The sequence below is a fragment of the Aotus nancymaae genome, unplaced genomic scaffold (genome assembly GCF_030222135.1).
Source record: "Aotus nancymaae isolate 86718 unplaced genomic scaffold, 86718_ANA_hifiasm-v0.15.2.pri h1tg000019l, whole genome shotgun sequence".
NCBI classification, from domain to species: Eukaryota; Metazoa; Chordata; class Mammalia; order Primates; family Aotidae; genus Aotus; species Aotus nancymaae.
In genome coordinates, this window is record NW_026988431.1 from 11,392,153 (window position 1) to 11,409,700 (window position 17,548).

At 37.0% G+C, this 17,548-nt stretch overlaps 1 protein-coding gene across 6 annotated transcripts in view; it reads left to right on the forward strand.

Moving 5' to 3' along the window:
- Positions 1-17,548, forward strand: part of TBL1XR1 (TBL1X/Y related 1) — a 182,951-nt gene that overhangs the window by 147,185 nt on the left and 18,218 nt on the right. For all 6 annotated transcript variants that reach the window (XM_021666465.2, XM_021666468.2, XM_021666466.2 and 3 more), the window contains 6 exons: positions 1,077-1,299; positions 2,194-2,326; positions 2,644-2,785; positions 5,242-5,305; positions 5,394-5,491; positions 6,589-6,649. In XM_021666465.2, the coding sequence (XP_021522140.1) occupies positions 1,077-1,299; positions 2,194-2,326; positions 2,644-2,785; positions 5,242-5,305; positions 5,394-5,491; positions 6,589-6,649 (721 nt within the window). The remainder of the gene's footprint in view (positions 1-1,076; positions 1,300-2,193; positions 2,327-2,643; positions 2,786-5,241; positions 5,306-5,393; positions 5,492-6,588; positions 6,650-17,548) is intronic.

The following is a 17,548-nucleotide window of genomic DNA, read 5'->3' on the forward strand; positions in this document are numbered from 1 at the left end:
GTGCTGGGATTACAGACATGAGCCACCGTGCCTGGCTAGTATTTTTTAAACAGAAGTATCTATGATTTCTGTATCAATGATTATTACCAGAATTAGAAATTACATAATATACTAAAATGTATTTTATTTTGTTTCCTCAGCTCTTTGAGTGAAAATCCACTAACACAAAACTAAATTTTTCCTTAAAATTTGTGTAAATTTGACATACCTCTTACTCCACAGTGTATCTGTGTTGGTTTCAATACTTTTTAAAAATTATTTATACATTAAAATGCTTTATCCTGTTCCTCAAATTCTACATTACAGAGGACAGTTCAGAAAGATGTGCTGTGTTTTTGCAGGTCACAGTACCCTACAAACCACTGTAGATTGTCACTGGTACATATTTACCAGTTTAACTGAACCAGACTTCACATGTGCATGTTCCTAGCTCATTTGTAACAGTTTCTATTTCCGACTTGCTCTGTGTTTGTCTCTCTTCTTGTGCTTACTTGGAGAACTCCTTATTAGGAACTTCCTAATATCAATAAGTGGAGCTTTGGAAATTGCAACAACTCCCTAGTATTAAAGAGCACTGTAGCCCAGGAAGTCTGTTTCTGCTTTAATATCCTAATCAAATCACAAGAAACTTTGTAGCCCACAACGTTTTTGGTTTTATAAGAGGTATTTACTATAATGATGTGCCGCCAGGCCTCTGATCATTACATGAACTATTCCATGTTGTTGTTGCTTTGACTGACAGAATTTTGGAATCTAATTAATACACCTTTTTAGCAGCTGGGCTACATCTTATCCCTTTCATTTGCATCAGTGACTTCTTTTATATTTCAGTTCTGTCTGTACAGCATTTAATAATAGTATGAACTAAATGAAAAGGAAAATCTAAGCAGCCATTTGCAGTTGGCTTCTTGCAGTTTCTTTCTTCCCTCCAGACTGCTGCTTATATGAGTTCAGAAAGTTCTTACAAACGTTTTTCTTGGAATGAAGATTTTCATTTCGTTTCCGATTTTGTATAAATACAAATAACTTTAAACACTGCCTTTGCTTTTTCTTCTCTCACAATTTTCCAAATCCAGGATGGTACCTTGTTTGATGGCCGACCAATAGAGTCTCTGTCCCTGATAGATGCCGTAATGCCTGATGTAGTACAAACAAGACAACAAGCTTATAGAGATAAGCTCGCACAGCAACAGGCTGCAGCTGCTGCAGCTGCCGCAGCTGCGGCCAACCAACAAGGATCTGCAAAAAATGGAGAAAACACAGCAAATGGGGAGGAGAATGGAGCACATACTATAGCAAGTGAGCCCAGACAAGAATTTGTGTTTAATTATGTGGTTTGTTTATTTTTTAAACTTTTATTTTAGGTTCAGGGGTACATGTGCAGTTTTGTTATATAGGAGAACTCGTGCCACAGGGCTTGTTGTACAGATTATTTCATCACCCAGGTACTAAGCCTAGTGTCCGATAGTTATTTTTTCTGATCCTCTTCTTCCTCCCTCCTCCGCCCTCAGGAAGGTCCCAGGAGACAAGAATTTTTAAAAATTTCTTTTCAGAGGAAATATTTTGCTTTACCAGAATGTCCCATCTTCTCTGCTGAAGTAATTTCATCGGTTATTTGCACCAACTTGTTTCCCTAACTTGTATCACACAGTTCAGATTTTTATTCCTAAAGCTCCAGAAAGCTATATTTACTTTTATTTTCTTTTAAAAATATTTAGAAACCCTTTCCCATTGTTAAGTGAATTTTTACATCTACATTTGATTTCTAAATAAAATTTGTAAAACTAGTTATCAACAAATACCATAGAGCTCTGACATTGAGATAAAAGGCGACTCATGTTATATGAATGATATCAGCAACCCCTACTGGCAGAAACTCAGAATCGTACTGCTACACGTTATATTTAATTCAAACCATTTTATTGTTTTATCCAAGTTTAGGTCTAATCATTTAAAGTCTTCTTCCCACCCCCACCCCTCTTAAAAAAAACAACTATGGTCAATACTTAATTAAAGATAGGAATTTATTTTCCATGTGACAAAGACTGTGTAGTCATGTTCAGCTTGACTTGATGTAATTAAAAATGTTACACTGTATGTAATAAAGGAAGGTATTTGCTAGTTAAGAATTCACCCCGCCCCAAGTTGTAATCCTGCCCAACTGGAAATGCTCACTTGTTTCTCATGATGCAGATAATCATACTGATATGATGGAAGTGGATGGGGATGTTGAAATCCCTCCTAATAAAGCAGTTGTGTTGCGGGGCCATGAATCTGAAGTTTTCATCTGTGCCTGGAACCCTGTTAGTGATCTCCTAGCATCAGGGTATGTTTCTCAAAGTGATACTAAAATGGCTTTTAAAAGTATCTTACTGAACATTTTATAAACATATGCGATATTCAGGTTTTTGTTGTTGCTTATTTGTGTCCATTTTGTTTCTATAAATTTTGTATTCCTTCATGAATTAATTGTAGAATTTTTAATTAAACTTACTACTTTGAGACTGCAGAATGGGAATAATACCAGAAATGAAAATCCATGATAGTCTAGTTTTATTTGCCTTATTAAGATGTATATATGTTGCCTTGATTCTGATACTTGAGAATTTCGTGAGGATTTAAAATACATTGCATACTTTATAGGTCTGGAGACTCAACAGCAAGAATATGGAATCTTAGTGAAAACAGCACCAGTGGCTCCACACAGTTAGTACTTAGACACTGTATACGAGAAGGAGGGCAGGACGTTCCAAGCAACAAGGATGTGACATCTCTAGATTGGAATGTGAGTACCACTCTGCTATCCATGATGGATATAGTCACTAGTATACCTAGCCTCAGAGCCTCAGATTAATGGCAGGGTTTGTCTATGTGTTCAGAAGTTGGGGTTTTATTAACAGTAATAACAAACCAGGAGTCGTCCCCTGCCAGCCCTCTTCCCCTGCCAGCCCCCTTCCCCCAGTGTGGTGTCAAAGATGCAGACTTGCCTTAGAGTAGTCAGACCAGGCTTCAGCTTCCAGCCCTTCAGTGTATCCCGCAGCATATCTTTGGTAAAATTGCCACTTTTTACTCTGTCCTTCATTTTCCTTAAATGAAAAAAGAAGTGTGAAATGGTATCTCAAAAAAATTGAGATAATAGGTGAAAATCCTTACCATAGTAACAGACATACTAAATCCCTAACAACTGAGTCCTTAGTTGGGGGATAAAAGGATTCTGTGTAGCAGAAAACACGTTCCTGTTTTTCTCTTTATTCTGTGAACTGATAACAAGTTTATTACCAATTGCCTTTTAGGGACCATTAGTCTAAATAACTTCTAAATTTTATTTCCACTGTAGGAATCTTATAATTCTCTGATTCTATCTATGATTCAGCATCTTTCAGGACAACTTGACTACTCTGACTTAAAAAAACTTTGATTTCGTTGTTGATAAATTCTCATCATTTTTCTTTTAAATACATCTCTAACCTCACCCCGCTACTCCTCCCCTCCCCCAAACCTCTTAGACTGTTTCAGCATTGCAAAGAATATCAGAATAGTTGTTTTTTCCTTAGCAAATGAATGTTCTTTTCTCTTCTGCTAACAACCTGTTGTGGGATTTCTAAAGGATCTTCCAATTCTTATCCCAAGGAATGAGATCTCTCTTTAAATGCTTATTCCCACTAAAGTGCTCAGCTTCTGTGAAGTTTTTTCAGAAATCATAGCTAGGTATTTTTGGCATTGTCTTCTAAAATTGCCAGCATCATATTTACTCTTCCCCTCCATATGACAATTCTAAAAATTCCAAAGGAGTTTAGCACATTGTAGTATTATTTACTTGCAGGATCAAGACAGAGTATAATATCTTAGTTCAGACTTCTTATTGCTTTCTATGCTACCTTGCCCACTGGCCATGTTAATTTAATGAAATTTACAGTTTACACTGAAAAGGGATCGTTAAAGAATATTGGTTTGTTGAGCTTGGTCGTTCTGAACTGCATTTAATAGTTTTGAAAAGTGTGGACTTTTAAAAAACATGTTATTCATGGTGAACTTGGAAAACATCATCCTCGATTAATGATTATTTTCCATGGCTAAAGCAAGAGCCTGTGCGATTTCTCATCGTGAATGTATTCTTTTCCTAGTTGAGCAATTCATGAACTAAAACATTTAGGGACTGATAGTTTAGAGGAAGCTTGACATTGTGTACAATCTGGAAACAAGCTTTTGCTGTTGACTTCAACATGGCTCCCTGCTTCAGATAAGAGCCCTAACATACCCTAGCTGAGCTGAGTCTGCAGTTCCCAGAACCAGCATTTGTTTTTGTTTGTCACTTACCCATACTGCTAAATGGCTTGAGAGGTGTGAAACAGGTGATCTTGTTTTGAGTGCCCTTACCAAAAACCATGAAGAATAATATGTCAAGTAAGGTAGGATTTCTTTCTGTATCTCCAGTAGTGTTTACTCATTCTAGCAATAGTCTGTTTACTATAATCCATAACTTCTGCGTTTTCATAGAGTAAACTAGATCTGTCCTTTTATTAGACCATTCATCGAGGCAAGGTGCACAGCAAGGGAATGTAAGTTGAGAGAAATTTATATGGACGTTTCCTCCTGGTAAAGTAGGCAGTTGTACTTACTTCATTAACTACAACGTTAGCCTGTGCTCTTTTCTGGCTCTTTTCCTTGTGTTGCTCTTTTTATTGGCAAATATTTCATAGTGGGAAGGGATTAACAATATAAAGGAACATTCAAGTATTTAAGAATCTGATCTTTTGAAACAATGATAATTGTTTTGATCATACACACACACTTTTAGACAGTAAAGGATTTAGAGGAATGGCCATATAAAACCTTCTAATCATATTTAAATACTTTCAAAGGTTTTTTTTTTTTCCTTCTAATAAATCATTGTAAGATTACGAATTTGATGTTCTTCCCAATCCACCAGCCTTCATTCTTAGCTGTGTGAGTCTGTGACAGTACTTCTGGCCTGCATGAGGCGAGGTGACGTAGGTCCTGCTCCAGAGCAATTACTGTCAGTTGTTGCTGAGCTTTGGATATAAGGCTCCCATACAACACTAGTGTCCCAGCAGTCAAAGTGTTTCCTAGGCCTTTAGTGGCACTCACAAATAGCCAAAACTGGTAAGTTTTGAAGTAGAGAATGTCCAGGCCTTCTATACCTGGGATTTAAATGTGAAATAACAACAATTAAATGCCCTATCTGGATTATATAATTGAGGAAATGTTTTTCTCTGACAGAGTGAAGGTACACTTCTAGCAACTGGTTCCTATGATGGTTTTGCCAGAATATGGACTAAAGATGGTAAATAAAGCATTTTCCTTTATACTTTGTTGTTGATCTAAAGTTATAAAATTTGAAGTAATGTTAATGTTTTTCTTTTGCGTTTTAGGTAACCTTGCTAGCACCTTAGGGCAGCACAAAGGCCCTATATTTGCATTAAAATGGAATAAGAAAGGAAATTTTATTCTAAGTGCTGGAGTAGACAAGGTAAAAGCACATTAAGTTCTGTAAAGGCTAATGTATTACAGGGTTTAATTGAAAGCAGTATTTTATCTCAGTTGCCAGTCATATAAACATTCCTATTTGGGCAATTCAAATATGAATTTATGCTAGAAATGCTTTCTTAGGTCTATCAATTGGCTCATTCTTGAATCTAATTATCAAAATGTCTTTTATCCGTTTATCTGTGTGACCACTTTTAATTTTAGCTGGAATTTGAGCCATAACCAAGGTCATGCATCCTGCACTTCCCTTTCACAGTTTCTAGTTAGTCTCACCAGTGAACATGGCTCTGAAGTGATTCCATGGGAAATGCTAGAGCCGCTCTGTTAGCCGAACTCCTGGTACTTAATCGAAGCCAATGCAAAATGCAGAATCTGTCTAGTTTTCTTCATCTAACTCAGCTGGTGAATATGGATGAGTTGGAAATATGACCTTCTTCCTCCTAAATAGAGGTTTAAGATTATCTTAATCCAAGAAAGGACATGCTACTAATTGAGTGTGGTGTCAGACAGGGAAGTGGAGAGAAACTGGTTTATATTTAACTGCTTTATATTCAGAGAGCAATAAAAAAGTGACAAAAGGGGAAGGAAAGTGAAGTAGGCTGGGAAGGAGAGAGTCCTGTTAATAGTCACTGCCACTGTACAGTACATCAGGTTCTTGCTTTATTGCCAAAATTCAAGTTGCCTTTTTGTGTAGATATGAGCTTTTAGAATCTTTCCGTATTGAGAACTGATTACATTGTTAACCAAGAACTTAATCTCTTACATCTCTAAGAATCTTAACATTAAAGGCTTTATTGCAATGGAGTTTTTATAGCAAAATCTAATATATTGCCTGGCACTTTGTAGACTACCAATAATTGTTATTTGAAGTAAGTTGATTGATGCAAAATAATCAGGGAAAAATCAAACTGCTTAATAGTCATCTTCTCCAAAGTGGAGTATAGCCTTTATTTGGGATAAAGTTTAAAATTAAATCCACTTTGACGTTTTATATTGCTTTAATACAGTTAGGCATATAATTTGTGCATCTATGATAAACTTCTTTCCATGAGTTTATTTTCCTTTTCCTTTTAATCTCAGACTACAATTATTTGGGATGCACATACTGGTGAAGCCAAGCAACAGTTTCCTTTTCATTCAGGTAAATTTCTTATAATTTGTATGAAAGCTGGAGCTTGCTTCTGTTTTTCTAATTAAATTTTTAACAACACATAATTCATTTTAAATGTTGAAATATCAAGTATCAGTCTCGTTACTAGTCCTTTTGAGAGTTGATGTTCCATGACATTCAGACTCTAAATTGTCAGAGGATTATCAAACGTTTTCTGTGAAATGTACCATAAAGAAAGTGTTTGCAGCCTGGTGCCATTAGGGGTAGCATTATTTAATGGACAAAACATAGATTTTTGAATCAGAAAATCTAGGTTTGAATGTCAGTTCCACTCCACTTAACAAGCATTAAGACTGAGTGAGTCACTTAACCTTTGTGAGCATCGTTTTCACTGTCTAAATGAGGGAATAATAGTAATAATACCTATCTGTTATGAGGATAAGACTAAATGGTATACATGAAAATACTGCATAAACTTCTGTAAGTTTAGGTGTTGTTGTCATTTTCTCATTTTGGATCCATGTACCCGAGTATCCCTGTCTACATGAAGGAAAAAATAGGCTTTTCAAGCCTATTTTTGTAATTGGAACGTTGGTGGCTTAGATGGATTTCTCTTTTAAGAAATACTCAATCTGGTACTTTTATCTGATTAATCTTACCTCCAAAATGGTGCTCTGTCCTGCGTGATATACAGCCATGCACCCAGACATTCAGCTCGAGTACAGAGAGAGCCATATTTTTGTACCTTTGCTCCGTTTCAGCCTAGATAGAATCTTTGCGCCGATTTTCAGTGAGTTTCCTGACTGCGGTTAAGTAAATGATGTTAAACTTGAACAAGATACCCATTGGTTTTAGTACTACCTGATTTAGCTATTTCTTTGATTTTCTTGTGCTGGAAAACATTTTGATTTGGAGATTAACTAAATAACCCTGGTTATTCTCACATCTTTGATGACATCCTTTTACAAACAGCCAGTGGCACAGCATCAACTTTAAAACTGAATCTTGCAACTTCAGACATTTTGGTTGTTTTCATTCTCTGTTTGTGTGCCTAAACAAGCAAAATAAGGTGCAAAATGATTTTCCTGTAGCATCTGAATAACATAAGTTTGCAAGCGTTATGTTAATAACAGTTCAGCTTGATTAAAGCTTACCGCTCTAATAAGCATTTACACATCCATTTTTGTTCACCTGGTATACTTCCTTTTCACCTTTACTTCTAGTTCTCAGAATTTTCTCAGGCTTCTGGCTGTTAATCATAAAAATTTCTCATACATCCTAAGAGTAATGTAAAGTTGATGTAATTATGTATATGGTACTATTGCTAGATACCATATGATTAGTACCAACTTGAGGCAGGAAATGGTGCTGTTTCTGTCCCTTTTAGTCCTGACTACAACTTGATGTGGTAGATAGTATCAAAATATTTTTACGAATAAATAGATTCCAGTTTACCCATCGTATTCTTTCTTACCATACTTTTGTTTTTCAAAACAATTTTATTGAGGTACAGTTGACACAAAATGAACTGTATGTATTTTACTTGAACAATTTGATATATTTTGACATGTGTATATACCATTGAAAGTATTACCACACTCAGAATAATGAATGTATCTGTTACCTTCAGACATTTCTTCCTGTCCCTTTGTGATATCTTTCTCCCATCCCCAGGTACTCACTAATATTCTGTCCCCAAAGATTAGATTACGTTATATGAATGGAATCATACAGTACATATCCTTTTTTTGGTCTGTCTTCATTCATTCTGGATAATATTTAATTCCTCCATATTGTAACAGATGTCAGTGGTACATTCCTTTTTATTGCTGGAAGTATTGCTTTATGTGGATATACATACCACAGTTTGTTTATTCAGTGGTTGAAGTAAAGCTATGTTGTTTCCAGTTTGGGGCTATTGCAAATAAAACTGCTATCAACCTTCATGTACCAATCTTTAAGTGAACATGTATTTTCTTCTGTTTTAATAACTAGAAGTAGAATGGCTATATTATATGATAGGTGTATATTTAACTTGTGAAGACACCGCTAAATTGTTTTCCAAAGTGATTTACATTCTCACTAGCACTGAATATATCAGTTCCTCTTTGTTTTCACCAGCCCTTGGCATGTGGTCATTCTTTTTCATTGTAGCCACTCTAACAGGTGTGTAGTGGTATCTCACTGGTTTTAATTTACATTTTCTAATGACTAGTGATGTTGAGCATCTTTTAATATGCTCATTTGCCATTTATATATCTGTTTTGGTGAAGTATCTGTTCAAATCTTTGTACTGTTTGTCTGATTGTATTATTTTTTATTGTGGTTTGTGAGTTCTTAATTTTCTGGATTCAAGTTTAGATATCAGATATATACTTTAGAAGGTAGATACTTTGCAGATATCTTCTCCTAGTCCATGGTGGGTTTCTGTAGTTCATCATTGTCTCTTGAAGACTACAAGGTTATAACTTCGATTGATTTGATCATTTATTAGTTTGTTAATTTTATGTATCATGCTTTCAGTTTAATCTGACTTGCTCCTTTTTCTCTTTTCTTGAGATGGAAGCTGAGGTCACTGATTTTAGAGCTTTATGTCTTATTTTCTTTTTTTTTTTTTTCCTGAGACAGAGTCTCACTCTGTTGCCCAGGCTGGAGTGCAGTGGTGTGATTTTGACTCACTGCAACCTCCACCTCCCAGGTTAAAGAGATTCTCATGCCTCAGCCTCCCGAGTAGCCGGGACTACAGGCATGCACCACCATGCTTGGCTAATTTTTTGTATTTTTGATAGAGACAGGGTTTAGCCATAGTGGCTAGGCTGGTCTTAACCTCCTGTCCTCAAGTGACTCAACTTCCTCCGCCTTCCAAACTGCTGAGATTACAGGCGTGAGCCATCCCGCCCAGCCCTGAAGCCTGTATTTCTACTATAAGTATTTAGTGCTGTAAATTGACATCTAACTAGTATTTAATGACATGCCAATATTTCGTATGTGTTTTCATTCCGTTAGTAAATTTTCGAACTTAATTTTGATTTCTTCTTTGGCCCATGAATTATTTAGAAGTGTGGGTTCCTGAGAATTTGGGGCTCTTCCAGAGATCTTTCTAATACTGATTTCTAATTTAATTGTATTGTTGCTATAAATGTCATTTAGGTTAAGTTACTAGACAATCTTCAAATTGTTTATAGCCTTACTGATTTCCTGTATTCTCATTCCATCAATTATTGAGAGAAGAATATGGAAATCTTCAATAATTTAAAGCACAGTAATTTCTGTTTACTTTGAAGCTCCATCAGTTTTTGCTTCATGTATCTTGAAACAGTATTTCAAATGCATTATCATTTTAAAATGTTTTGTTCTTAGGCTGAATTGACTGTTTATCATTGTATTAATGACCTTCTTTTTGCCTGTATTCTGAGCTTTGAAATCTAGTTTGTTTGACATTAATGTAGCCATTTCAGCTGTCTCTTGATTAGAGCTGCAATGGTATATATTTTTAAATCGTTTCATTTTCAGTCTATTGATGTTTTTGTATTTGAAGTGTATTTTACATAGGCAGTATATAGTTGAGTCTTGCTTGCTCATTCGTTCTTACAATGTCTGCCTTTTAATTATCATATTTAGGCCATTTATTTACATTTATTGTATTTCTGTATATCTCTTCTGTTCTTCCTTTTTTTGTATTTCTGCCTTCATTTGGATTAATTGGATATTTTTTGTCATTGCATTTTTTTTCTTCTTTGGTGGGTTGTTACCTGTAATTCTTTATTTTTAGTGGTGGTTTTGGATTTATAGTGCACACCTTTGTCACCATCTACCTTGAGGTGACATTTTAAATGGGCTAAATAATAATCTTATTTTCTGCCCCTCTTCCCTCCCTTACCTTTTTACGTAAGATTCTGATTACATAGGTATTAGTCTGCCCAAAATTGTACCACAGCTCATTGATGCTCTGTCCCCACACCCTCTTTTTTCAGTCTTTGTTCTCTGTGCTTTTGGATAGTTTCTATGCTGCCCTCAAGATCATAAATCATTTCTTCCACAGCATCGAATCTGTGGTTTATCCTTTCCAGTGCATTTTTCATCTCACATGTTGTTTTTGTCTCTAGAAGTTTAACATCTTCTGTGTCTCTACTTAGCTTTTTGAACACATAATATGGTTGATCTTTGAATAGTGTAGGTGCACCAACCCCCATGCATTTGGAAATCTGCATATAGCTGTTGACTCCCCAAAATCTTGTCAATAGCCAGCTGTTGATTAGAAGCCTTACTGATAACATAAACAGTTGAGTAAGATATATTTTGTATGTTACGTGTGTTATATATTGTATTCTTACAGTAGGGTAAGCTGGAGGAAAACATTATTTAAGAAAACAAGAGAAAATATATTTACTATTCATTAAGTGGAAGTGGGTCATCATATAGGTCTTCATCTTGGTTATCTTCACTGTTGAGTAGGCTGAGGAAGAGGAGAAAAGGAGGGGTTAGTTCTGTCCCAGAGTGGCAGAGGCAGAAGAGCATCTGTGTGTTAGTGTTAAGGGCTGTGTTGTTCAAGGGTCATCTGTATACAGCTGTGAAGGCTTCAGTGTCTTTGCTAATTCTAATATGTAGATCAGTTTCAGTGATGTGACTTCTGTCTTCATTTTGATCAAAATTTCCTGTGTTTTTGCATCCCTGCTTACCTTTTTTTTTTTTTTAATTTTCAATTTTTGTGGACACATAGTACGTATATATATATTTATGGGCTATATAAGATGTTTTCATACAGGCATACAGTGTGTAATAATAATCACATCATAGAGAATGGGTTATTCATCCCCTCAAGCATTTAACCTTTCTTTGCGTCACAGACAATCCAGTTACACTCTTTTGGTTATTCAAAAATATACCATAAAGTTCTTATTGACTATAGTCACCCTATTGTACTATCAAATAGTAGTCTTATTCATTCTTTTTAAACTATTTTTTGGGTAGTCATTAACCTGCCTACCCCTCCAAGTCTGTAGAAACTATCTTTCTACTTTTTAGGTCCATGAGTTCTATTGTTTTGATTTTTAGATCGTGCACAGTGCATACTTTCTTACTTTTGATTGGAAGGCAGACACTGTGAGTTTTACCTTATTTGTTGCTGGATATTTTTGTATTCATAAAAGAATTTGTGAAATTTGTTCTGGGATGCAGTTAAGTTACTTGGAAATGGTTTTGATCCCTTCAGATTTTGCTTAGAAGATTTGTTAAGTAGCGCTGAACTAGTGCTCAGTGTAGTGTTAATTATTTCCCCACCACTGAGCTAAGAACTTTCTGTGTACTCTAACCCAGGGGTCCCCAACCCCGGGGCCATGGACAGGTAGAACCTGGCCACACAGCAGGAGGTGAGTGGCAGGTCAGGGAGTGAAGCATCATCTGTGTTTACAGCTGCTTCCCCCCACTCTCATTACCACCTGAGCTCTGCCTCCCGTCAGATCAGTGGAGGCATTAGATTCTCATAGGATGGCAAACCCTGTTATGAACCATGCATTCGAGGGATCTAGGTCGTCCGTTTCTTAGGAGAATCTAATGACTGATGATCTGTCACTGTCTCCCATCACCCCTAGATGGGACCATCTAGTAGCAGGAAAGCAAGTTCAGGGCTCTCACTGAGTCTACATTATGGTGAGTTGTATAATTATTTCATTATATATTACAATGTAATAATAGAAATAAAGTGCACAATAAATGTAACTTGTATTAACCCAAAACCATCCCCCATTCTCATCCCTCCCCCGACCCAGTCTGTGGAAAACTTGTCTTCCATGAAACCGGTCCCTGGTGCCAAAATGGTTGGGGTCCAGTGCTCTAATCAGTGATCCTGAGTGGTGACTGTTGGCACTTTTCCCGGTTTTTAATAGCAGGCATTGTTTCCTCTTACCCTTTTAAGTTCTTTCTTCATGCACTTGCGCTGATTCACGCTCAGACAAATGCATGAGCAGGACCCACTGCAGAGCTTCAGGATTCTCTGTGTGGCAGTCTCCTTTTCAGTACTCTGTCCTGTGATTTGCAGGTGCCGTAGTCTCCTCAGACTCTTGGTTTAGTCTTCAACTCAGACTTTCCATTGATCTTTACCTGGAAAGATTGCTCTTCCCTGTGCCAAGATCTAGACACTTTTCCAGGTTGTAAGATGGGTAATTACAGTGGCACATTGTGGGTTTCCTTTTTCCCTAGGGCCATGGTCCACCATTTTCTGATGTCCAGTGTCTTTTGCACTGTTATTTTATATATTTTACAGGCTTTTTGATTGTTTGGGCAGGAGGAAAATCTAGCCCATTCTGTCCCATGTTGGCCAGAAATGGAAGTAGTATACCATGCTTTTCAAATTATCATGTTAATTATTGTACTGCCTTTTCTTCCATATACACTCCCACATAAAACAGATTATTAACAATTTATGTTGGATGAATTATAATGAAATACCACTTCACACCTATTAGGATAGCTATAATAATTTAAAGATGAAAAGTAAGTTTTAATGAGGATGTGGAAAAAATAGGGGCCCTTGTACATTACTGGTGGGTATGTGAAATACTGCAGCTGCTATGGAAAACAGTGTGACAGTTCCTCAGAAAGCTGCATATAGAATTTCCATATGACACAGCAATCCCCCTCATAGTTGTATATCCAAAAGAATTGAAAGCAGGGACTTGAACACATGCTTGTATGCTGATGTTCATAATAGCAGTATTCATAGTAGTTAAACCAGTGTCCATTAATAGATATTGGATAAATGAAATGTATGGACATACAATGGGATGTTACTCAGCCATGAAAAGGAGTGAAGTTCTAATAAATGCTACACCACCAGTCAACCTTGAACCTATTATTATAAGTGAAGTAAGCCAGACATAAAAGGACAAATAATATCATTTCACTTATGACATATTTAGAATAGGAAAAGTCAGAGATGCAAAAGTAGATGAGAGGTTACCAGGAGCTGGTGGGCAGGTGGGAATGGGAAATTACTGCTTAATGGCCAGAGACTGTTTAGGGGTGATGAAAACATTTTGGAAATTGTAGTGATGGTTGCACAACATTGTGAATATAATTAATACCACTCAGAGGTACACTTAAAAATGGTTATAGTGGCAAATTTTATATATTTGTCTACAGATTTTTAAAAATTAATAGTATACTAAAATCCATTGAACTGCATACTTCAAGTAGGTGAATTGGTATGTGAATTATATCTCAATAAAGCATTTTTTTTAAGTCAGTGAGTAATAAATTATATCCTTATTCCCTTCCCTCATAGGTTTGTTCCTTCTTTTTTAAAATCATGGGGGCTATGTGGGTTAATGAAAATAAATCAGAATGCGGGGGACAGACAAAAGTTTTAACTTTAGTTCAAGGATTTTAAAAAATTGTATAACTGGGAAAATTAAGTTTTCTTGGCCTCTTATGTGTCAAATGAGACCAGTGTTAGTGAATACACCTCTCACATATCAGGCACAAAGATTTTTTTTTAATGTCAGAGATTTCTTTCTAAAGAACTTGTACTAGCAAGACTCATTTTAGGAATAAATATAAAATAAAGAGGTATATGTTCTTTGATTATATCAATCTGTAACCCCTGCATTTTGTGAGATAGGCATTATCACAGAAGCATTAATCACACAACTTACAACGTTTTCTACGTCCCAGCAGTCTTGATTTGGTTATGTAGTTTGGGTTTTTCTTTTTATGAACCTAATAGTGTATTTGTTTTAATTCTGCTTTTTGGGTTTTTTTTTTAGCCCCCTGTCTAACATTTTGCAGACTTTTCCGGTATGAAATCAACAGCTCTGGGCCATCCTGACAAATACTTGACCTTCTTAATAACGTTTTATTGTATCTTTAACTGTCTTCTAAATGAACTAGATTTTTTTTTTTTTTTTTTTTTTTTTTGAGACGGAGTTTCACTCTTGCTACCCAGGCTGGAGTGCAATGGTGCGATCTTGGCTCACCGCAACCTCTGCCTCCTGGGTTCAGGCAATTCTCCTGCCTCAGCCTCCTGAGTAGCTGGGACTACAGGCGTGCGCCATCACACCCAGCTAATTTTTTTTGTATTTTTAGTAGAGACGAGGTTTCACCATGTTGACCAGGATGGTCTCGATCTCTTGACCTTGTGATCCACCCGCCTCGGCCTCCCAAAGTGCTGGGATTATAGGTGTGAGCCACCGTGCCTGGCCTGAACTAGATTTTTAGAGCCTCCCCTCCCCATGTTTTGCACTTGTTAGCAATAGATTATTTAGCAAAGAAACATTTGATGATCGTTAGAATTGTATTTTAAGTAATAATATTTAATGTTAAAATGAAAGTGCACAGTAGTTAACTGAATTAGATTCCATGGAGGAAAACGGAGTCTAAATGAGACATTCCAAGAAAGGGAGTTTAATACAAAAAAAAAAAAATAGTTGCAGAAATGTTGGGAAGAGTGAAAAACTAAGGAATATTAGGTAACCCAGAGACTGATGGAAATCTAAGACTCTAGGGGAGAATGCAGGACCCAGTTGTCCAGTTGGGGACTGGGATGTAGAGGATAGTCTGCCCAGCAGTGCTCGACACCCAGCCTGAAATGATGGCAGGCGTGCCTGTCATCTTACTACTCCTGACTGTGAACTCCTCACTTTGAACTCCTGATAGTGTCTTACATTGTATGAATCTACCTGGAAACCACTAGGCACAGGAACCTGGGAAATAACTTCCAGCAGCCCTCTTGGGGTTGCACATCTTAGCAGGGCAGAGTACAGTAAGGAACGAATGAGAGTTGACCCCCAAGTGAACAGGACAGTCATCCACATTGCTGTCAGAAATGGTGATACACACTAACAGAGGCAGATAAAGTTGGCCTGTGTTTTTGTTTACTAGTTGATGTAGGTTGGGTTCTCCCAAAAGGCAGGCCCTGTGCCAAACATTTGAGTGAAGTGACTTATTGAGAAACCCTCTCAGGAGAAACAAGTGAAGAAATACGGGAAGCAGGATGGGGGAAAGAGAAGAAGCCAAGGAATGAAGTGATTGCTGATGAAGAAAGGCCTAGCCGCAGCCTGATGCAGAGGGGAGCTTGTACCTGAGTTTTTCTTATGTTGAACTAAGGGTGCTAGGTTTTTAGATCTCCCCTCCCTCCCTCCTTCTGAAGAAAGTACACAAAACCAGCTTGGATACACGTCATCTAGGGAGGACGTGGCAACAGGGCAGGTCAGTTCTGTGAAATTTGCCCCTGGCAGCCCTTAGCAGTGAAGCACTCAGCTGGGAATTGGACACAGCACAGGCAAAAAGGCTTATGGGGCAGAAGACAAACACCAGCTAAAGCAGTGCTTCATGACTGGAGTAAAAATACAGCCTACAGCTTACTCAGCTTGACAGCTCTAAAGTGTGGTTTTTGGCTATGTTTACTTTGGTGGGAATTCTCGTAATTTGAAATTTTGTATAAAAGGTGAATTTATGTTAATTTTATATGGCACTGTATTAGTCATAAGGTTGACTAAGGGAGGGTTAAATATTTTAAATATAGTTACTCTGAATTTCATACACTCTCCATAGTAAGTTCCCATGAAATATTTTCTTTCCAGTCTATTTGTTTGCTTTATGAGCTGACTCAATCCAAGTGATGTCCTTATACCTAGTTTTTCATTGTAGAAATATACCCAAAACTAATTCTTTTAATGTCTGGTTATATTAATACAATTAGCTTTTTTGTTCTTTACTACTTAGTACTTTAGATTTTGGGCTTACCTGATACTTAGTCAGGTAATGAAATCAGTTTCACTCTTACCTGTTTTTTGTCTTTTAAAAAATGTCTCAGTACAGTTCTGATTAAAATTTCCTTTCTGAGTCCTAAATGCTTCAAGTCTTCTTTTCCCATTTTTTTACTTCTCCTATCCATAGTTACAAGTTCTTGCATGACATAATTCTTGGCTTATCAGTTTAACTGCTGAAGCACCTGTGTTTCATTTTAAACATAGCCAGTTACTATTATACTTGGATATACACAAGGAGGGAGTTTGTGGCTTTGTTTTTCCTTCCCACAGACAGTATCTCTAATTTCCTTTATTAAATGCTTTGTATTTCTAATAAATAGTATATACGTAGCTCAACTGTTTGTTTTTGTTTTTTGAGACAGAGTCTTACTGTGTTGCCCAGGCTGGAGTGCAGTGGTGCAGTCACGGCTCACCGCAGCCTGGACTTCGCCAGCTCAAGCAGTCCTCCTGCCTCAGCCTCCCAAGTAGCTGAGACTATAGGCATGGACCACTACACGTGGCAGATTTTTTATTTTTATTTTTAGAGATGAAGTCCCACTGTCTTGCCTGAGCTGGTCTCAAACACCTGGCGTCAAGCAATTCTCCTGCCTTGACCTTCCAAAGTGCTGAACACCTGGCCCATAGCTTAACTTTAACCCTCCTGTTTTTCTCCTTTAAGTTTTTTCTTTAAATTAGGGTTGACAGACTTTCACTAAAGGACTTGCAAGTATTGTAGACATTGTGGGCCATAAGATCTCTGTTGCCACTAGTCAGCTCTGCCCTTGTAGTGAAAAAGCGGCCATATATAATATACAACTTAATGTGTTTGTCTGGTTTCAATAAAACTCTTATTTATGGACACTAAACTTTAAATCTCATTTCACATTTGTATGACTTCCTTTGATCCCCTCCTCCCCTATTGCAATATAAAAGCCATTCTTGGCTCTTGTGCCATAGTTTGTCAACCCCAGCTTTAAATCCAGTGTCCTTGGTACGCTTCTGTTGCTTAACCCAGTTACTCATTTAACCCAGTTATTCACTATCATTACCGTAATCTGTGTCGCTAGTTGTGGAGATCCTTTGCACCTTGCAGCAGTGGAAAATGAAGGAAAAGGATGTTTAATAAATTCCAGAGCTAAAATCAGACTAAGTATTAAATGCCAGCCTGCTTTGGGTCTTCTGA